We start from the raw sequence: 23,943 nt of genomic DNA, 5'->3' as shown, positions 1-23,943 counted from the left end.
TTAAAAAATAAGAGATAGAAAATATACATACACAATAATAATATCAGAAGCATATATATAGAGATTAATACACACACATATTTATATAATAATAATTAATCAGTCATTTATATTGCATTAAATGTATACACACATGTATACCAATAATAATGATCAAAATTATAAATGCTATATTATATATATATATATATATATATATATATATATATATATATATATATATTCAATAGTCATGATTATAATTATATATAAAGTTATATATTATATGAATATTTGTATATTTTGTAATACAAGAGATTAATATATTTGTAGCCTATTCCTTAATCACTTGCTATAGCATTTTAAGAGGATTGGTTTCTGTTGATTTGGGAGAGGTGGAGTAAATCCTCACAAGATAGGCAAATTTTAAGATGGTTAAGGACATGTATTTCCAATGCTTTGAGGGTTGTTAAGGAAATTTGATCTGATATAATACCTTTCAATTTTATTGATATATCCCTTGTGATTTTGTTCACCAACTTGTTTCTTCTTTTCGTATCTGTATATATATATATATACTGACTGCTATGGTAATAAATATATTCTGAAGGATTCTCTGATTATTAGTTTATCCGATATACATCCCCGTAGGGTATATTCTGAAGAAGCTAATTGATGGATCAGTTCCACTAATTAAAGTCAGAATAATAATCTCCTAATATTCTCCACCCAGTACATAGTTTTGATAATTCTTTGAGAATGTCCACCAAAGAAGGCTCGATTATCTTTTAGCTTGAATACAAAATTTAGTGATATTCACTAATATAAATCGCTTCCTTAAAAAAGTTCCGGCGAGTAAGTTCCCCAGCAATCAATGATCAATTGTTTCTGAATTAGTATAGTCCACAGACTATTGTATGTGTGCTAAATATATTCTTTATACAACATGATTTCTATCATCTTCAATATTTTGCAGTCAATATGAGTTCTAATGTCAATGCGTTATTTTCAATGTCTCCAAATCTCACAAGCACTGGGAAAGCAACACTGCTCTGATACCATTTTAAGGAAATTGGATGTGATATAATACCTTTAAATTTTATTGATATATCCCTTATGAATGTATTCACCAACTTGTTTCTTCTTTTCTTATTGATATATATATTTATACTGACAACTGTAGTGATAAATATATTATGATCTGAATTTAATTATATATGAATCTGTCTTATTTAATTTAGAATCACTGCCAAAATGGAGTAGTGATATATGAAATAGATTATGCTTAATATAGAATCGCTGCCGAATGTAATAGTACTGTTTTATGTTTTATGTTTGTTCCAAGGGACAGCGATTCGTTGTATACATTTATAATATTGGAGAGTCCTAGTCATGGCATGACTCTACGTGGCTTAAGCCATGTAGAGTCATGTCCATATATGGGACATGCCTCATCAGCAAAAGAGGCTTCTGTAGATAGTAATCACAACCCTTCAGAAAATACACGATCTACTAATTAATTGGTGTTGAATGCTGATGATATACCTTGGAAAATTATTGGTCAGTCTTTGATCATGTTTTATTATCATTATGTTAATGATAATCATTAAATATAATTAATAAATAACAAATTAATATATATGTGTGTGTCTATACACACACACACACACACGCACAGTATTATCTAATCATCATTATCAGAACGATGATGATAAACTTAGTAATCATGATTTTTTGATAAACACAAGTTATGATCAAATAAATCTGACTGACGCTATAACATGGACAAGGAAAATTCCCGAGATGGGCATGAACATGCAGTCCCATTGCCTTTAGGAAGCCTACTTGTAGATTGGTGTCAAGCGCCCTGTTAGTGTATTCAGATTGTTATAGAAATACTATCCAGATTGCTTTCTTCAAATAAGAATCTGATTTATGTCCTTTCAAATAACAATGTCATTGTATTAAGATCAGAACTTATAACAAATATAATGACCATGAACTACAAAGATATATGTATACGGCAGAGATATATATATATATATATATGTGATACTGTCACTGATACACACTTGAAGACTGGGTTAAGTTATGTGTTTGCTGTGTCTTAAGATCAGCGGAGGGAACCATATATATAAGTGTTGATACGGTGACTATGAGTCATGACCAATAGGCGTGACTCATACTTGAGTCACCTCTATTGTGCATGACTCAATACTCACCATCATAGATTATAATATAATTGGTCTGCAGTTATATACCTTAACTAACTCATAATACGAGCAGTCAATAATAGAGTTTTCACTTTTATTGATTCATATATATTATATAATATAACATCTACAGATGTATATCTCTATAATATTTAATCAACAAATTGTTAGTTATATTTATACTTTATGTTTTATTCGACGAAGCTATAAAAACACCTCTTAGTTAGGAAGGATAAATACTAGATGAGATATAATCTCAACATTATATCAACAAGGAAGTATCTCTGGTCAGAAGATATTCATCATGATATAACTCAAACATTATAAGATGTTGATCATAATAGAAAGCCATGGTCTGTTTAAGGAACTTAATCCACCATGCAATTTGTATCATCTATTGTGATTTGCTTCAGACATCATAAATATGTCTTATCACAATAGATGGTCATGGTCTGTTTAAGGAACATAATCCACCATGCAATTTGTATCATCTATTGTGATCTGCTTCAGACATCATAAATATGTCTTATCACAATAGATGGCCATGGTCTTTCTAAGGAACTTAATCCACCATGCAATTTGTATCATCTATTGTGACTTGCTTCAGACATCATAAATATCTCTTATCACAATAGATGGCCATGGTCTGTTTAAGGAACTTAATCCACCATGCAATGTGTAACCTATAATAATAGAAAATAAGTTATCGTAAGATCATCATCTTTCAATAACTTCTACAATCACAAGTGATAATCATGTGGAAGTCGTCACTTCCTCATGATGTACAAAGGGCCCATATAAAAACAATTCATTAGTACAATTATCAAATATTTTGAGACTCTTCTCAATAATTACAACATACCAAGTTTTATCTTGACATTAAATGATAATTGATTTTTGAACACCCTCCTAAACCAATATTACATTAACTCATTTAGAAAGGAGAATTCTCTGAATTCAAATTTGGATTACTGACTTCAGCAAAAGAGGCTTGATGTTTAAGTCAGTCAGGACATATTGTTGCAGTGTGCCCATAGTTGTCGCATCTGTAACATTGTACTTTGGAGTAGTCCCTTTGTCTCTTGTGCGAATAATTGCCCTTTCTCCTTTTTAATTTAGTGGTGAGAGCCTGAAAGTCTTCATTTTTGGATTCATTACTAATTCCTCTAGATATTAGATTACATTCTTCTTGAATGCAGTTGGCCTTTAGTCAATCAAATTTAGGGAGTTTGGAACGAGCACATACTCCTTGTCTAAAAGTTTGCCATGAAGCAAGGAGTCCATTTAATGTTACCATAGTTAACTCCTTACTATCATAAATGTGATCAATTGTCAAAAGTTGGTTTCTTAATTCTGTTATCCTCATAAGGTATGAGGTAATGGTTTCTCCTTTATTCATTTTTATAGTAGCGAGTTGATTCTTTAGAGTAAGACACCTACTAGTGTTGTTGATTTCAAACATGTCTTCTAGTGCTTTTAGCATATGATAAGCAAAGTCCAACTTGGTGATAATAGGTAGTAAGTGATTTTTCACTCCATCTACCAATAACTCCATCGCTCTTGTGTTGTCCTTTTCCCATTGATCCTTTTCATTGTCTTTCTCAGGTTTAGGAGAACTCACAATAGTTAATAGATCATGCTTTTTCAAAATTATCATCATTCGAAATTTCCATGCTTCAAAATCAGAAGCATCTTCAAGTCTATCTTCGAGTCTCATGCCGTTTACCATTTTAAAATAGTGTGATTTAATAAACTATGAAATTCTTCAATAATCTTGATCTGACCTTTTCTTTAAACCTGCTCTCATACCATGTTAGTGTATTCAGATTGTTATAGAAATACTATCCAGATTGCTTTCTTCAAATAAGAATCTGATTTATGTCCTTTCAAATAACAATGTCATTGTATTAAGATCAGAACTTATAACAAATATAATGACCACGAACTGCAAAGATATATGTATACGGCAGATATATATATATATATATATATATATATATATATATATATGTGATACCGTCACTGATACACACTTGAAGACTGGGTTAAGTTATGTGTTCGCTGTGTCTTAAGATCAGCGGAGGAAACCATATATATGTGTTGATATGGTGACTATGAGTCATGACCAATAGGCGTGACTCATACTTGAGTCACCTCTATTGTGCGTGACTCAATACTCACCATCATAGATTATAATATAATTGGTCTGCAGTTATATACCTTAACTAACTCATAATACGAGCAGTCAATAATAGAGTTTTCACTTTTATTGATTCATATATATTATATAATATAACATCTACAGATGTATATCTCTATAATATTTAATCAAGAAATTTTTAGTTATATTTATACTTTATGTTTTATTCGACGAAGCTATAAAAACATTAACACACCCCATGACATGGAAATTCTCATCCTCCTTAAGGTTGGCATGTTTAGGAGAGGAGGAGGAATTGGGCTTAAATGCGTTAACTATTAAATTTATTATGATTTATTCATCGTTTCTTACAATAATTCAAGTTAGGTGCATAGTCGTGTACTTTAATGATTGGAATATTGGCTGCCTCCGAATGGGGGACATTACATTGTCCCTTTCTGATTAGTGGGAAGTTTAAATGTTGGATTCTCTATCTGAAATTATACAGGGTTTTAAGTAGATTTGTTGAAATTGGAATATGGCGATACTATTTCATAAATATGTTTGGTCAGTTTGGAGTGCCTTTGATGTTAGACAGCTGACAAGTCATACAGCTTTTCTATCCATACTAGTATCCCAGTAAATGATAGGTACACATTATGTTTCACTACCTCTTATATGTCCTAAGATGTAGATAGTAGAACAAAATGCACTCATGGAATTGATAGTTAATGTGTATGGTTATGCAAGACTGATATTGCATAAAATCTGATATAGAAATGTAATTGTGAAATTCCTATTATTTATTCCCACTTGTTTTGATCTTGCTTATTTCCATTTTTAATTACTTAATTGTGGGAACGATCCCTCCCTTAGTTGACTCTACTTTATGTTGTGGTTTGGAGGCTTGTAACCAGTTTCAGTTTACCCTATTTTGCTTTAAATCTCTAAATTAATTGTTGTTTTGCATTTAGTTACTTTCATAGTCAAGGGTCTTCTTACACTTGTTCTCTATTATATTTGGCTGTTTCAAGCACAAATATATGCTTTGTCATTTGTTGTCCTAAATTTAATTTCTTTCTTTCTACTGTCTAGCGGATAGAATCTAGCCTGGGCTTGGATGACTATATACATGATTTGTCTCCTTTACAGGCAATAATGATATTGCAGTAGAACCAGGCACTCATAATTCAAGGACGTGTAATTTAAAGACTAGTTAAGGTACACACATGCTCTTTTACAAGCTTGCTGCCAAGTTGGAACAATGCTATCACAGTTTACCTTTGCCTGAGCCATGCTGTTTACAGTCTTCACCTTTTTATACCCCTTTGGGTGTCAAAATTAATTACATAAAATATTTCATGAGTTGGCATCCAACTTCACCAATCGCAAAATAAAAAATTCATGAGTCGGCCAAACAATTGAATCCAATATAACAAACACTCTCTCCCAAACTTTGTGATCAATAACCTTTGTCATCAATGACAATATTTCTAACAAGCTTGCTTTGATATCAACAACCGTATTTTTTTTTGCCAATCTCCCTTCTTGAACTACCAATCACTCTTCTTGAATAAAACACACCTTGACAACAATGGCAACATTTCCAGAAATTCCACCCTTTGTCATTGATGTCAACCTTGTAAAGAATTAGACGATCTCACTCTGACATCAATTACAATATTTCCAACAAAGTGCAGTGTCTGTGCCACTTTTCTTGTCTAGAATTCCAGCTTTGGCTTTTTATATGGCATTAAAACTTCTTTTACGTTTTCACTTACATATTTGTAGAATATTTCTTAATGCTCTAGTTTAATGCATGAACATATCTATTATAAAGTTATAAACATATCTAATATAATGTTATATTGTTTGGAGTTTACAGGTGAGAGATGAATTAGAGCACTTGCTTGATGATGATGAGGATATGGCTGAGATGTATCTAACAGATAAGTTGACTCAACAACTAGATGGGAGTTCTTCTCCCTCTTCTTTTCATGGTGCCAGAGGTGGATTGGAGCATGAGCTGACTCATTTTGATGCAGAGAATGAATGGTGAGACATTGTGCATAAGTATACTAACCTTTTAAACATATTTAGAAACCTAGATAAATTGTGTTTTGAAGAATTTCAGATCCTTTCATATGTATCAATTTATTGTAAGCCTTTATTAAATGTTTCTATTTAAAGAACACTAAAGTGCTATTTGTTCAACTTTTCTGTCAGTGGTCCTGAAGCATTGAGTGGCACATTCAACTCACTACGTAGAGATGAAGATAGCAGCACAAGTAGCAGAACCCATAGTGGTACTAAAAGTCTTGATGTGGAGGAGTTGGAGATGCTTTTGGAGGCTTACTTTGTCCAGATTGATGGAACATTAAATAAGCTATCAACAGTATGTTATTTAAGTCATCAACAACCAACCTTTTTTTGATTTGCTTGCCAATGTTAAACAGTTCTTAGTTTGAATGGTTTTAATGTATTGATTGGGACAGAGGTTTCCATTCATTTATTGAATCATTTAAAGTAGGAAGCAGGAATGAACTAATAGATTGCAATTATTAAAGATCTAAACATTCAACCAGTTTTCAAAGAAGAAAATCAAACTACCCTGATTATTGCCCCCAGAAATTAATGCAAATCTGATCCAGTGTTTCAGACTTGTACAAACAGCAACATCACTAAATTATTTCAGACCAGTTCTTTTGCTATTGAGGAATCAGTTCATTAAGAGGACTTGGCTTACCTCTAGGAGGGACGAAGCTTGTTGCTGTACATATTACATTGTGTTTCATTAAGCATTACATACTTACATACAAAGAGAGCCCAACAACACAATGGGATGTAGAGATGGAGAAGCCAGCACACATCAATGTTGATGCTATCCAAACAAGGCTTGTTGGTATTGATTTTGAGCAGCGTTCCACAGGGACGCATCCCTCCCAAAAAAACCTGCATCCCCTGTCGGGGGACGTTTCTGAGACTTTGGAACTTGTAGGTACCTCTGCCACCTCTCTCGGGTATGCCTCTAGGTTGCTCACTATGTGGCACATGCCATTATATAATAAATGCAACCTTTCAATTCAAAAAATTAGTCTGCCTTTCATTGGGCACTTGCAAAGATGTTTTATTGCAGATTTTACCTTGAAGATTGTGTTAATGTTTTATAGCTTCAGCTGGATAAAACATAAAGTGTACATCTATGCACAACTCTTTGATAAAATGATATATATATATATATATAAATGCAAAAAAATTATATTTCATATTTCCCATTGAAATAGTTGATTATTTAATATGCCATAAGCCCTTTCGATCATGCTTGTACTCTATCCTATTATCCTTGGACTTGTTCGTGATTGAGCACATTGATCTTTGATTACGTGGAGTTTTCTTATCCACTCACTAGTCTTCGTCAGGCTGTTAATGTGCCTCGACCACTGGTTATTGTGTTCACCATGTGATGTGATTGGTGCCCGCATCTTTGGTACTTCTTCATGTGTCATTGCATAGGGTATACTTTGAAAGGAAGAGACATGTCGACAAATGGACATGTCTCCCATGTAGGAAACATGTCCATTCATCGACATGTCTCCTTATGTAAATTGTTCCACATATAAAAGCATTTGGGCAGACTGTTGGAAGAACAATCAAACACATCATTTTATTCAAAGTCTTCCGTTCTTCATTTCTTGTTGTCAGCGCATCTTCATTGGTTGAACTGGTCAAAAGTTAATTTCTCACTTCAGCGTATGATTTGTACATGCTCAACAGAAGTTTTCTGGATCCATATCCTATGGTTTATCAAGTCAGGATAGTCAAACAAGCTCCCTAGTTTAAAGACCTAAATCACAATCAATATATGTATTGATTGCAAATATACTGAAGTCTCTTATATGCAAACATAGAAACATTTATATGTATTAATATATAAATCTATTAAAAGGCTCAAGAAACTTTATAAGTTCAGTGAATTAAATAAATCTGATAGAGAAAATAAACAGATAGCAATTCACCTCAATTTGTGTATGAATGCCACCACCAACACCACTCCTGCTGTCCCCCCATTGTCCTGTTGCCATCTCCAAATGTAGGCCCTTGGTCCCTGTCTCCAAAATCTGTCCTCTCGTCCACCCATTAGGAAACTCCATGTAACCATGGTTTTGGAGGAACTTAGAGTATGTGGAGTTCAACAGTTCTAGTGAATGGGGAGTTTGAGGATGATTAGAGGCATCACTTCAGGCCATTTTATCGTTTGACCATTTGTCATTGTAATCATCGTTATGAAAGTTTGAATATAATATAAATTTCAGTTTCAACATTTTCATTGTCACCATTCTTTTTAAAATTCAAATATTTAATGGCATTACTGCAACATGTATTATAAATTTACTGTTTAGTATTTTTGCTGGTATACCAAATTTATTTTTCATTTTTCATTTTAAGAGTCATATACATCTTTTTATAACTAATTATTCAAATACTATAATTATTTTCACTACCCCTTGCTGCTTTCCTGTCACAGTTCCATTGACATTCACAAACTTATTCACTTGGTCCCCATGTCCTTGAGACTGAAATCCCTGTCCTCTCATTTGAAAACAGTTGTGGAACTATTTGCGTAGTGAAGTCAATTAATTGGTTAAAAGTGACGTGCTTATGAATTCTTGAGCATCCTGGATGAGTTGCCAGACACGCATAGATGCATGAAACACCTATAGATGCATGAAACACCTTTTTATGTTAGTTACCCAGCTTATCTATAAGTTTACTTTTTTTTTTTGAAGGTTATCCAATAAAAATTTCTATTGTACAATTTTGAAGTGGACAAGTTTTGATAGACATTAGCAAAATTTGCTTTGATATTGTTTCCCTAGTTTGGCAAGAAAATGATGTGATGGTGGTATGCTTCTATATATAATCCTTAGAATCGTAAAGGACACATCTTAGGTATTTTGCCTGAGATATCTCTCATTGTATGCAACTTTCAGCTGCGGTCTCCAGAAGATTCCCACCACCCCCAACCCCAAGGTGTTCTCTCATGCGCAAATAGGCCCTAAAAAACCCAAAATTGAAAAGTAAAAAATGCACCTGGAAGTTGGAAAACCAACTCAAAAGATATTCACATTTTCCATATTCTTGTTGCTGTTCTCTTAATTCCATTCAGATTTTGCGGTATACAAAATGAAGGTGAATTTATTTACATCATTGCATTTAGTTTCCTTTTATATGTTGTCAAATTTGGCTGGTTGTTATGAAGATTCCTTTGTTTTTGATGGTATGCTGTTGTTCTAGATAAATTCTTTGCTCCTTTTATCCTATAAATCTGGATTGTTGTTGGGTGTTTGATAGGTTATTTCTTTTTCTTGGATGTTTTTCATTTCCTATTAAAAAAAGCATATCCAAGTACACCTTCCTCCAATTATAAAAATTAGACTAATATCAGTATCAGCCCCCCCCATACTAGTACAAATTCTGGTCTCCTAACAACTTTATCTTGTACCAATTCCCTGTATTGGTAATGGATGGTGTGGAGATGAAATACTTGCCTTGATGTGAATAATCCATATCATGTAAGCCCAAGATATTTGTGCAAAGGACACTGCAATAAATTATTTCATAATTTGTATCATAATGCACATGTTACAAAATAGGGAGAAAATTTATTTCACATCAAAGGAGGCAACGAGATAGCAGTTGAATGCATTCTAATCATCATATGAATAATAATAGTGCATATGCGCAATAGACCAGAAATCTAAGAATGAGAATTCTTGTGATCAGAGTCTAAGAATAAGAAGTGTATCTGATTCGTTTAGCTGGTCAATGACCCCTTCTAGAGGTCAAATACAATTACATATTTAACTACAAGAATAGCTGGCTACAAATGTGATCAATTATGAGCAGTGCAGTTCCATAATGGTTAGTGGTTGATCTTTCGTTTTGTGCTAGTTCGCCTTTGTTAAATGTCAAGAAAACCCAGGGGCACATCACTTGTTTATACGCATCTCTGTATTTGAGAAAAGATGGGGATTAGGGGATGCTTAGTGTAACACCCCTCGAGGGAACACTAGAAAAATTAACCTAAACATATTACTTAGTTTATTGAATTTTTTTTTCCTTAAGAGTTTACATAACATCAAGATAAAAGTATGGAAGCAATATAATGAAACACATCACATATACATAATACAATACAACTACAGTTTACAATTTTGAAGGGTTCCTTAATGTTGAATGATGTTTGTGAAAATATTATTAATTAGGTTTAATCATAAATACAATAGCCAAAAAGAAATACCAAATGCATTATCTTATAATGGATACATAAGTACAATTAATAGAATGAAGTACATCCAATGCACAACATCTATTGGACATGCCACATTGTATGCAACAATAATACAAGTGCAATACTAGATAATACAATACATTGTCTCACATAGACCTCAAAGATACAAAGTATATGATACATAGGTACATCAAGTGACAATAAAGAAACTCTCCAAGTATGAACAATATTGGTACAACTACAAATATGTAACATCTAAGACCGATAACTACCACCCAACCTCGTGGAACCTAAATGGTCCACTCCCACCATACTAAGAAGATAACTCTAGGTCTCACTCAGATATCAAACCACAAAATCAATAGCACAAATCCTAGGCAAGGGGGGATCTTGAAAGCTCTCCATCTCAAGTGGTACCACAAACTAATGATAAAGAAAAAGATAACTAATATCAAAGTACCAATAAGTTCCAATACCAACACCACATATGAAGACCAACAAACAAATACCAACTTCCAAATCAGACATCAATGCCAAATAAATAACATCCACCAAATAAATACCAATCACCAATTAAGTAACGACCAACAAAAAAAAAAAAAGTATAGGAACAATAGAAGAGTTTATTTGATGATCTATGGCTCTTGCCCAATACTTCGACTCTTTTAGGGTTTCCACCTTTGACACTGCTTCTCCCTTTGTTGTCATCTCTGGTGGTGCTTCTACCGTGCTTGGGCCCGTGTAATGTTCCCTTTTCTAGGACATTAGAAATGTTAAAGGCGTATTATATATAATATCAAATTTGACTTGGAGAGCGTGGGCTCAAAATATAAAGGTCAAGTTAATATTATAAAGTGGGCAAAAAGGACAAGGAGAGATAAGATGAAAAGCTAGGAGGGAAGTTGAAGAGTCACAACTGTGAGGATAAAAGGAGAAGAGACTCCTTCATTTGGGCATGCTTAATTTATTATTTCAGATTTCAGTTCTCTCTTGCGAGAGTATTTGGAAAGCTTTAGCTTTTAGCTAGTATGAGGACGTAGCCCCTTGTGCCGACAGACAGTGGACTCAAACCCATTGTCTGGGGAGACATCAATTCAGGTGTTTCATATGTGCTTACAGGTTCTTATTCAAATATTCCAATCTAACTGTTAAACTGTATTTAAGATTGGATTTGTTAATGCTGGTTATAGTATTGTTGTTGTATAAGGCAATAACATATTTTAAGGAGTTATAAGAGTTGGTTGTTTTTATATTACTGCTTTGTAACGCATTGTTATATGCTTGAATCTTGAATGTTATTTTGGAAATAACGGGTTATTATCTTGTAGAGAATCTTCTAGTATTATTGTTGTATCGTATTACATTTGCCTATATTTGAGTTTGAATATTATATTCAAGAAAAAATCTGGTTAAATATTTGTTGGAATTTCTATTGGTTTCGATTGTGTTACTAATACATCTGTAACGTTCAGTCTTGAATATACTGTTAAAAAAGGAAATCGAGTAAATATCCGGTTAGGGATATTTCAGCGGTATCAGAGCTAAGTATCCTGCCATCATGTGGAGTAAAATTAGAGCAGTTTTTCCTGCCAGCCTGTGAGATTGTATCAAAGACGAATGTATAAAGTTCATTATTAGAATTAGCAGTGTGTTTGCATTCATAATATTGGTAAGAAATAGAAGTTATTTTATTCGATATAAGGCACCGCAGGCACTCTTATTATAGGTCTTGCTGATACTGGGCTTTAAGCACTTAGGACAGATTTTGTAGTAGAAAATGCCAAGATGCCATTGAAGCAGAGACTCACACTTCATTTTGAACTAAGGATTTGGGTAGCTATATTGGATTTTTGAATTTTAGTTAAAATTTCAAGCGCAGTAGGAAGGAAATAGGTAATTGATGAAGCAGACGAGAGCTATTTGGCAGGTAGGAGAATGATCATTTCATAGCCGAGAACAAGGTTAAAATCAGCGTGAGTCTAACTCTCCATTATCACTGGTCCCTGTCATATTCAACTCCTAGTGGTATTCAACAGTAGGGATTAAAGTAAGGAGATTGGAAGCAGCAGTTGGCATCATATCATCGTCCCACAAAATACACATCGCATAGGATTCCTTCATAGAAGGGATAACAGGCCATAAACAGTATAAGGAGTGGACTACAGGTAGCGTAGGGCATAGATAATGGGTGTCTGACGTTGGATGTGGAACCAAAACATAGTACATCCAGGTCGCACTACGACATCCTTCATTTCTAAACGGAGTAATCATCTATTGCATCTTACCATTTGTTGGGACATTAGTATAAGTCAGCTTGCAGTTTACTTTCTAAGATTTCATCATACACTGGGAATTTGCATATGGAAGCTTGTCGAGATTGTTAAAAGTGTCCTTTGGAACTTGGAAATATAATTTTGTGCAATCACTATAGTCGCATAGAAAGGTTCAGCATTTGAGATTAATGTCCCTGATCCATATCATTGCAAGACACTTATTTTCGGGCATGGTTCCTACATCTTTCGTGGACACCACATCTATAATGACGAGGTAAGTGATATCAGATTCTTTTTGCATTAGTAACGACAGTTTGTATTCCAGAAGATCAGTATTTTTTGTTGGATCTTGGATACCTTGCTCGAAACTAGAAAATACGTGGCAGCATCAACACTCTTGACTCTTTAATGTGGAATTGGTGACTCTTCAAACATGCCACTTGTGCGATACCATATATTGCTGATGTGTTACTTATCAATGGGGAAGTCGTTGAGTTTGGATAGTTTTTGGTGATCCACGTGCCTTTAACCCCTAAGTGTAACGCTTGAGGGAATTGATATATCAGGTTCAATAAATGATGTTTCATAATCGATATTATCCTAATCAATGACATGATGAAGAAGCAATGTTGATCATGAATCGATTAAGAGTGTGTATGGAGTAAAGGGTCTCAGTGAAGAGGCAAGGACATGTCTTTTCAAAGGCACCGATTCAATCAATAAAGGTGGTGCTCACCAATCCTGAGAATAAGCCAAGAAATTAAAATTTGATGGTAACCACTACTGGGTAGTAGTGGAACGACAATAGGTGGCATATCTCAATGTGCAAGTGGCAAGGAAGCTGGAAACGATCACAACTTTGCAAGTTATGGATGAAAACCCCATACACAGGTGGACATAGCCACAAACTACCCACAATTGAATTCATCAGCAAGTTTCTCGATAGACGATCTTGGTTTAATTGTTCGCATGGTAGCTAGGAGGCTTGGTTTGACATATTTGTTGTTTGAATCAGTGATTATTCCTTGATGTTGTTAAGATACATCATTACCAGAAAGGCAATTGATAGCAAGAGTTGGCAGACAATTAATCTGAAACGCTAAGACGTCAAGAAGAGAATAGTAACCACTACTGTAGTAAGACACAACTAACAACAGAATTATTGCAGAAGAAGCAACTTGATGTTGGGAGCTTTCGCACTGTCATTTCATTACTGATTTGTGATAAACCCATCAAGCGGCAGCAATAGCTTCCTTCCTTCAAACGTGGGGACAATGGGGGAGGCATGTGACAACATCTGCTAGCGGTATTGAGTATTAGTCAGCCACAACTGGTACAATCATTGCATTACATTTCTTGGTATTGTTAGTAGTGTGCAGGTAGAGGATTGGAGAACAGTATGTAGGGACCATGAAATTAGCTGAGAGGTTGGGCGTAGGTCGAGATAACCGTTGAAGGAATATTCCCCTCATGTAGCCAGAGCTGACTACACTCCAATGAAAAGAAGGTTCTAATAGCCACAGTCCAATATGGACTGCCGGATAGCAGTACAAAAGGGAAGAAGTCATCATCTACAGTATTCAGGTGCACCATTATAGAGCCATTATTTTGTTATATTAGGTGTTGAGGTTGTCCTCGATAGATGATCTTGGTTTAATTGTTCGCATGGTAGCTAGGAGGCTTGGTTTGACATATTTGTTGTTTGAATCAGTGATTATTCCTGATGTTGTTAAGATACATCATTACTAGAAAGGCAATTGATAGCAAGAGTCAATTTAGAAAACTAATCTGAAACACTAAGACATCAAGAAGATAATAGTAACCACTACTGTAGTAAGACACAATTGACAACAAAATTATCGCAGAAGAAGCAAATTGACGTTGGGAGCATTTGCACTATCATTTCATTACTGATTTGTGATAAACCCATCAAGCGGCAGCAATAGCTTCCTTCCTTCAAACGTGGGGACAATGGGGGAGGCATGTGACAACATCTGCTAGCGGCATTGAGTATCAGTCAGCCACAGGTGGTACAATCATTGCATTACATTTCTCGGTATTGTTAGTAGCGTGTGTGTAGAGGATTGGAGAACAGTATGTAGGGACCATGAAATTAGTTGAGAGGTTGGGCACAGGTCAAGATAACTGTTGGAGTAGTCCCCTCATGCAGCCAGAGCCGACTGCACTCCGGTGAAGAGAAGGTTCTAATAGCCACAATCCAATATGGATTGCCGGATAGCAGCACAAAAGGGAAGAAGTCATCATCTATAGTATTCAGGTGCACCATTATAGAGCCATTATTTTGTTATATTAGGTGTTGAGGTTGTAATATCTGAACTATATTAGCTGTCATTGCATGTATGTTACTTAATAATCATAATGCGATAAACAGATTAATGTTGTTGTACATGAGTGCAATCAATCTTTGAACACCTTTGCATAATTACCTTGAAATCGTTACTATATCTGTTGTATGGTGGGAGGTCGAGCATTTGTACCTAGGTTGAATACAAACTGTTTGTCAAAATCTCATTAAGCATATTCTGATTGCTTGTGTCAATTAAAGAAGGTAACTGCTTGTCAGACTTACATTAACAAGATAACAATATTCAACAATGGGATGAAATTTGGATAAAATTAGGAAAGATACTATGAAGCCACAAGAGTAGTTAGTTCAGAATTTGGAATCCGATATAAGAGCAGAAATACTCAACATTTATGGAGGGTATAAAGAACTTCCTACTCGAATTTAGAATGATCTATCATTCAATGGTTACATGGATTTTCATTTAGAGCAGCAAAATAAGACTGATATGGCAAAAGGAAAGTATTTGGAATTGGTTCAGGATTTCCTTGCAAAAGACCAGCACAACGGTGTGTATGAAGAATCCCCGATGGACCAAAATCATCGAATGAAGGGTCTTGAAAAATAAGAACAGCCAACGACCTTTGATTTCCATTTTTCTCGCAATCTCGTAGGAGATGTTACATAGGGTGCTAGTTCTACATTGGGGATTTAGAGGTCAGCTTTGACAAGCAGGCTGATGAGGTCGGTTGCACATGTGGTAATAGCAGGTTGGAATCCTTGTATGATGAACCATATATTTCTATGCTCCACGGGGACGCGTCCCCTGCCTCTGTACCCTAGTACCCGTACCGGGTACGAAACGGGGACGCGGGTACGGATTTTGGCCGTACCCTGCGACGTCCCTTTTTTGAAAAATTCAGAAACGTCCCCGAAACGGCCAATTTTTTTGGGCAGGAAACTTGGGGACGGCCAGCAGTATCGGGGACAGTTTTGCCGTCCCCTATCCGTCCCCGAAACTGCTGGCCGTCCCCTTTTTTCCAGTCAATCTGGTAAAGGCAAACCATCCCCAAAAAAACATTTTTTCCTAATTTTTGTTGTTCGTGTGGCCCCTAGTCATCTTAAAGACATAATAACAATATGCAACCCATATTTGGTCCATTAAAACACTAACTCTTCTACTCATTTTTCGATTTAACATACTTGCTAAGAGGAAGGAAAAAAACATAAGAGCAGTAGCAGCAATGAGCAAAGATTGTGTTTAGTGAGGCAAGACTGCGTTCGGTATTTACTATTTACTATTTACTAACTATTTTAGTTGGACTTCTCTTTATTTCATTCTGATTTCAGCATGATACTTGAAGCCTTTAGGCATTTTAATTTTTGCTATATATGTATGTGATATTGTTATAATGGAAGCACTTAGTATTTGCCATTTGATAATATTCCATGTATTTATCTTCTAAAATGTCTATGGTGAATGGTTTATCAATGTTATGATATACATATTTGAATTTTGTCTCTATATTAAAAAAAATCCCCTATGTTTTTAATGGCCGTCCCCTGATGTCCCGTCCCCTAAATTTTGGCTTCGACCCGTACCCGTACCGGAAACACGTCCCCGTCCCCTAAAACGTCCCCGTCCCGGAAACTCCGTGGAACATATATTTCTAATGCCCATGACACGAATTTAGAGGGATAGTCTGAGATAACACTGCAAGATGATGAACCGCTTCAACATGACAATAATGAAATGCACACCTTAAAGACCTAGATGAAGGTTAGTGAAGACATGGTTGTGGCTTCTTTGGTACGTTATGACAACACTCATAAATTGGTTGAGGATCTCTATAGGAAGGCTCAAAGGGAAGTGGAAGGAGATTGGCCTGTTGCTGATTTGTAGGTGGTCAAAACAGCTCTTGAAACTATGAAATCAGATTATTTATATTTGTTGTCCGACAGGGATGATATTCTTAAGGTTGCTGAAATATATGTTGACCAGTCAAATAGAGAGAAGAATGAGATTAGGGAGCTCAATAGGGAGCTTATGTATGCTCATGAGGCATTGGATGAAATTCATTTTTCTCTTTAGAGGCAGAACATCAGATCAGGGTCATGAATCACTCTTGGGAATATGAGGGTAAAGTGAGGTAGGAGTTTTTCCAAGAAGTCATTGATAAACATGATAGCATTGAGCAGATGTATGGCTTGGATAGTAGCCTCAAACGATCAAGTATCAAAACTTCAGATCACATTCAGCTAGTAGACAACCCTTTGTTTGAAGTTGCTGCTGATTGGACTTCCGATAATCCCCTATTTGTGATAAACGAGGGAACTCCTGTTGAGTGCCATGAAGAGGATGATTTTGATTTCAGAATATTGGATCCTGATAATTTAATTTTTTCACTTTCACAATTTGACTTTTAAACTAAGTCTCCAAATTAAATAAACATATTTAATTACTTCCCAATTAATTAAATATTCTCATATTTTAATACTTCTATATTCTAATAAATATAATAATTTTTACCAATTAATAAATCTTATTTAATTTTTAAGCAGATTTATTATCACACTCCACTGTAAATCACATGACAAACAACTAGAAAAACCGACAAAACCGAAATGCAAAACCATACTCAAGGGATAACTTCAGGAATTCAAGTCACCTTGACGAATTCAGACAAGTAGTAAGTTAGATACTTGGCCTCTGTCTCAAGATAATAATAGGCTTAGATTGGGATTTGGACTTCAACATTATCTCCCCCCTCTTACCATTGAGGTATATAGATAGGGCAAACTCATCTTGACAATTCAGGAAAGTCGATGCTCGGTACTTGCAATCTTGCATAAAAGATGATCATGTACAAATATATATCTAGAACAGACAATGGCAGGGAGTGGTTCATCATGTTGATCTCAACTTGCAGGTGACTACTATCCCCCCCTCAAACTACATCAGGCATGTCAAATAGAAATGTAAAACAAACATTCACACCATACACGTGCAAGTATAGGATAAGCACACCAATAAACCATGAATATAAATAACATCATTTCCTAACATATGAATTCCATCATCCTCGAGATGACTGTAATCATCAACTAAATGCACATAGTATAATATCATCACGAAAATAACTATAATCATTAATCAAGAGCATATAAAGTATCTCCATCATAAGTAAGTAATCATCACTATCCACTAACATGATAAAATCTAAGTTGCCGGATTCGTCCCCTGCTGCCCGGATTTAGGTCCGGGTCCGCACAGGTCTGGATTTGCCCTCGGGTTCGCTGAGGGTCCGGTCAGGGTCCTTAGTTTTGACTGTGGATTCGTCCGGGTCCTTGTTGGAGCGAACCCAAACAAACCCACAGCGAACCCAGGGCTAAAAACAACTTTAAAGAGTGTTTTTAAAATTGTTTTCTTCTGTAACTCTTAAAGGAACTTAATAAAAAACATTTCACTTGTCTAATCCCTTATGTCAAGGAGGAGGACGATGATATAGCAGCATATGGGACTAGTGGAACCAGTTTGGGTTCCAATGATGAAGCTCTAGATATAGTTGCAGTTGGGGATGAAGCCATTGATCTCTCATTTTATGATGATCCAATCAACCCTTGAAGGGCATTTGATACTATGATTATTGATAAACTACTAAACACTTGTCATCTATCATCATGTTTCAAACTTTATTATTTGATGAACTAGTCTTTGTTTTGCAATTTAGTAATTCAATGTATTATTTGATGAACTAGTCTATGTTTTGCAATTTAGTAATTCAATGTATAATTTTCTTTACAATCATGAAGATAGATTAATGAGCGGGTATTTAATGTTTTTAGATTCAGGTAAAATCATGTTTTGGAGGGACCCAAAACCCTTTGGTATTTGGCATTGATCAATGATCAAGCAACAATTGTTCATATTGTGAAATGATTTTTTTTTGCAACTATGCATGTTTCTCTTATGTGTGTGTCTATATATATATATATATCACGAACCCACCCACGAACCAAAATGGGGGAAAAAAAAATTGCCCGAACGCACGAACCGAACCCCAAACCCAAACCCATCCCTGAACCCGAATCGGCAACTTAGGATAAAATCAAATAATCTATATATCAAGGCACTGCATCACCAAATAAAACATAAGGAACTAATATGTTCACATAAATGTTCTTGTATGGTTCAACATCAAAATCTATTTAGATGGAAAAAGGGTGGATAGTATACCTAGTGGACGTTTACAGGCCGTTCTCAAAAATTGCAAATTGATAGGAAGTATCCCGATAACAAGGGGTTGCAGCTGGAAACTGAAGGGGATGGCTGGCCGTCTTGGGGGTGTCTAAGGGACATCATAGACATCCTCAATTGTCCTGGGACAGCTGGCTGCCCCCTTCAAAATGCCACATTTTTAAAATTTAAATACATTCAGAAATATAAAATCATTCTAAACATTCTTTCTCTGTGAACTCTCAATTTAATATTCCAATACTTAATTTTTTATCTTGATTTTATCTCTATATATTCTTGGTCTGAACAGTCTATGTGATATTTTCTATCAATGTACTCAAATTGCTTTTTGAACAGTGTCCATTCACTGTTTTTGCTTCTCTGCAAATTCTGGTACATCTCATGCTCTCTATTGTTGGTTTCACTTTATGCATATGTACTCTCATCATACTATTATGCCTTTCTATATTTCTATAGTACCTTATTTTTCCTATTTCAATAACACTATCATTATACGTTGACTATAGGACTTTTAGGTTGACATGGCTCAGCAATTGAACTGAGTGCAAAGCTTTCCTATTTTTTCACATCATTGACAACTGTTATCTTTTTTCAATATATACAGCATATGCTATGCGATTGTAAACTCGCTCGCATGCCACCAGGTCATCTGTCCCCAAGCTTCTGCTATAGGATTTATAACTACTTTCAAATTTTGTATGCTTCAATCTCATCTTTGAGGTCTGCTTAGAGACCTTCAATAAGAGCTAATTCTATGAATTACATGGTGCATTTCTGCCTGTCGGATATGCCCTTAAACTCAATGTTGTACGAATTTCTTTTGGGTAGAATGCTCCTTTACAATAACTTTCTAAAAGAATACAAAAGCAAGACTTAAGTTGTAATATATTGATTTGAATACACATTTTCACGTGACCTGCTTGAATTTAGATGCTAGTAAGAAGCAAATCTATGGTCACTTACATTAGCAATAATTACAAAATGCATAATTTGTGCTGTTGTAACAGAGATGCTATATAGCATTTACCTTTTGATTTTAATAGAATCAATATGCATCACTCATCAAGATGATTGTTTCATGTTTAACGCCCTGAATTTCCTTTTGGTTCTCCATTTAGCACAAAAGATATGTATCAGGGTTCTAAAATGTGTGTGTGAATACTTTATCAATGTTATCATATGAAAATTTGAAATTTTGCTACGTTTTTAAAAATTTCCCTACTAATTATAATGTTGTCCCCTTTGTCGTACCTGCTGTCCCCAAAAAGGCCTGAAAAATCAGGGATCCCAAAACATCTCCCTGTCCCCCACCATCCCCGTTCCAGAAACATGCTGCAGCATAGTTATATGTGGCTTTGTCAATGCCTATTTTCTTCGAAGCAGCATTGACTAGGAAGGTGGTAACTGGAATGATACTCTTAAGTCTTTGGGGCAGCTAGAGTTATTCTTGACCATGCAATCTGCTGGAAAACTTACAATCCGGTGCCTAACTGGGTAAAGGGAGTCTTTCTTGTGCCCATCTCTAGGAGCCAGTACAGATGGCACCAATTTGGGAACACCAATCTATATGGTGCCAGTCTCAAAGAGCAAGGTTAATGTAGAAGCAGCTGAGGGGCTTGGATCATACCAATTAGGTCCAAGCATGCAATGTGGTGATAACCTTCTGATCAGGTGTCTACGTTGTGCTAAACAATTTGGCTGGTCTTGTTGACTCTGATCTGGGAGCACCAATCCAATGTGTGGCACTGATTTCTAAGAGCCAGGTTAATGTGCATACGACCAAGGTTGGATCTAAATTATGCTTGTTAATCTCCATGGGATCAGATTTATGTCACAAATTATAATTGGTAACATACAGTTGAGTAATTCATTAGAGATACTTTCCAATTGGCTTGCTAGTATTGACGTCTTCAAGACTATGTAATGATATTTTTCTTTTATGTAGGACGATGTTTGTGTTTCTGAATTAGGGTGCTTTTTTTCCACCTGCTCATGTACATGTGAATTAATCACTTTCTTTTTGGAATGAATCGGTTGGATACTGTTTCTGAAATCCCTTTTTTGTTAACTGGAATTTTATTATTTGTTTTTGACATAGAGGTGCCAGTTCTAATTTTGATAAGAGTTGGATTCATGTATGACCATTGTAACATGGGGACATGTCCCCCCCGCTTTTTGCCCCACGTCCCAGAGACTTCAATGCACCGGGGACTTGGGGACTCCATCCCCCCGTCCCCAGCGGCACCACCAGATTCTGCCACCTCTACCAAAGATTGGGGACATCCCTATGTTGACTATTTGCAGATTCAACTATTTATGTTTGATGTTTGATGTTTGATGTTCCAATTCAATGCAATGTTCAGCGATTTACTCTTTTACATCTTTATATCTTATATTGCGATACATATTTTCATACCTAACATTTTAAGTACCATATGTGTATATATATACCCCCCCACTTGTCCCCCCATCCCCCAAGGTGGTGTAACTATGTATGACCTCTATAGCCAGATTCTGTTGTATTTGACCAGAGTATGCAGCCATTTTTTGGCATGAGAGAAAGGCTTTTAGATATAAATCTCTTTCCATATTCTTATGTTTGTATTTATTAATTTCTCTATAATTAATTTTACAGAAGCACATATTTGAAAATGCTTTTCCTTAATGCTTTGCATGTTTTGGTGCTTTGATTTCATATTGGAAGCTGAGAGAGTATGTTGATGATACGGAGGATTACATCAATATTATGCTGGATGACAAGCAGAATCACCTTCTTCAGATGGGTGTCATGTTGACAACAGCAACTCTTGTTATTAGTGCAGCTGTTGTTGTGGCAGGGCTATTTGGAATGAACATCACGATTGATTTATTTAATGCTCCTGCTGGCTTGCCACAATTTTTGTGGGTGGTTGGTGGTTGTGTAACAGGTAGTATATTCCTTTATATTGTAGCAATAGCATGGTGTAAGCATAGACGATTACTTGAATGAGCATTTGTTTATGCTGTAATGCCTTATATAATATTATTTGAAGGATCGTCTATGCATTTAGTTTTCTCCAACTTAAGGTCTATGTTATTCTGAGAATGGGACAAAATATCGGTGGCTTGTAATGGCTTGAAAACATAATTAAATATTATCTACAACATACCAACTTCTCTCTGTCTGATTCTAAATATAGAATGTTTGATGGATCAGCTTAAATATTAGATTTTAAAGCTATCGTTTAGACAATACGATCTTTATGAATGTAGTATTTTCAGGATTTTCTTTACTTATATAGGTTGAAATATATAGTTTTAATGTGTGTTCAGTGTAATGTCTTAGCCATAATTTCATTTAAATTCTGTTGTTAGTTGAAGTTGTTGAAATGATAAAACTTAATTAATTTTGTAGTATCATGGTTTGCTTGTTTCGTGGACACAAATTGTTGCAGATACCGATAATAGGATTTGTTGCATAGGACTCTAGAACAAGGGAATATAACAAGAGTAGAGAGCCTTTTAAGTTCCAGTTATCAAGGAAAGGTTAAGTAGGAAGTTGAATTGTGATTTTGCTAGGTGGATTGATTTTTGTAAATTTTCAAGTCAAATTCATTGACTCGTGTTTTATGAGCAGTGGTTCACACAAACCCATCTATCATTAGAATGAATGGAACACTTTGGGCCCATGCATCTAGGCGATGTTCAGAGAGGTGAAGCATCAGGGCTTCCCAGGAGGTCACCTATCCCAAATGATTACGAGAGGTGTTAACAAGTGAACCAAATGAACATTAGAATGGTTAATGTGTGAGAAAAGAATGAGGACAAGTAAACAAATTAGAGATCAAAATGGTTCATTTGCTAACATTTTTTTTTTTTGGGAAAATGAGATCATTTGTACAAACATTTATTACACCTCCAAGGATTATTTGGGATGACTGACCTCCCAGGAAGTGCCAATGCTTCACCTCTATGAGCATCACCTAGATGCAGTGAGTGCTTGTTCCATTTATTCTCATGATAGATGGTTTTGTGTGAACCACTCATGAAACGTGGGTGACTCAAACAAATACATATTTGAGCAATATCACAATTTGACTTGTGGTGGAAAATATCTCTTGATAGCTTGAATGATATTATTTTTTTGACACAACATCTATGGGCCACTAGAATGCACCCATCCCATAGTGTATTTTTTGGGATACTATGCATGTAATGATCTTGCGTGAAAGTATGTCCTATTTCTAGTTGTACTTTGTGTAGGTGCAATGATGAGGAAGAGGATCAATGTTAATAGTTATTGTGTTGTTCTTGGAATAATGTTAATGATTAAAGGTATTGAACTAGGCAGTTGAAAGATTTTAAATCATGAGGGAGGGGTCAATAGTTGTACAAGTATAGAATCCACTTGTACTTAAAATATTCAATATTGCCACATGGTTATGCTATACATTGTAAATAAATTAGTCTACATTTGAATAAAAAAAAACCAAATGTTGATCAA

At 35.2% G+C, this 23,943-nt stretch overlaps 1 protein-coding gene across 2 annotated transcripts in view; it reads left to right on the top strand.

The window, feature by feature from the left end:
- MGT4 (magnesium transporter 4) overlaps positions 1-22,606 on the top strand; it is a 78,335-nt gene extending 55,729 nt beyond the window's left edge. For both annotated transcript variants that reach the window (XM_089807355.1, XM_089807354.1), the window contains 3 exons: positions 6,218-6,387; positions 6,559-6,727; positions 22,165-22,606. In XM_089807355.1, coding sequence (XP_089663481.1) covers positions 6,218-6,387; positions 6,559-6,727; positions 22,165-22,449 — 624 coding nt within the window. In that variant the 3' untranslated portion in view covers positions 22,450-22,606. The remainder of the gene's footprint in view (positions 1-6,217; positions 6,388-6,558; positions 6,728-22,164) is intronic.
- The last annotated feature ends 1,337 nt before the right edge of the window (positions 22,607-23,943 follow it).

Source organism: Cupressus sempervirens, chromosome 10 (genome assembly GCF_028749045.1).
Source record: "Cupressus sempervirens isolate cs-2001-9-10 chromosome 10, ASM2874904v1, whole genome shotgun sequence".
NCBI lineage: Eukaryota > Viridiplantae > Streptophyta > Pinopsida > Cupressales > Cupressaceae > Cupressus > Cupressus sempervirens.
This window is presented reverse-complemented; position numbering and strand designations above follow the sequence as displayed.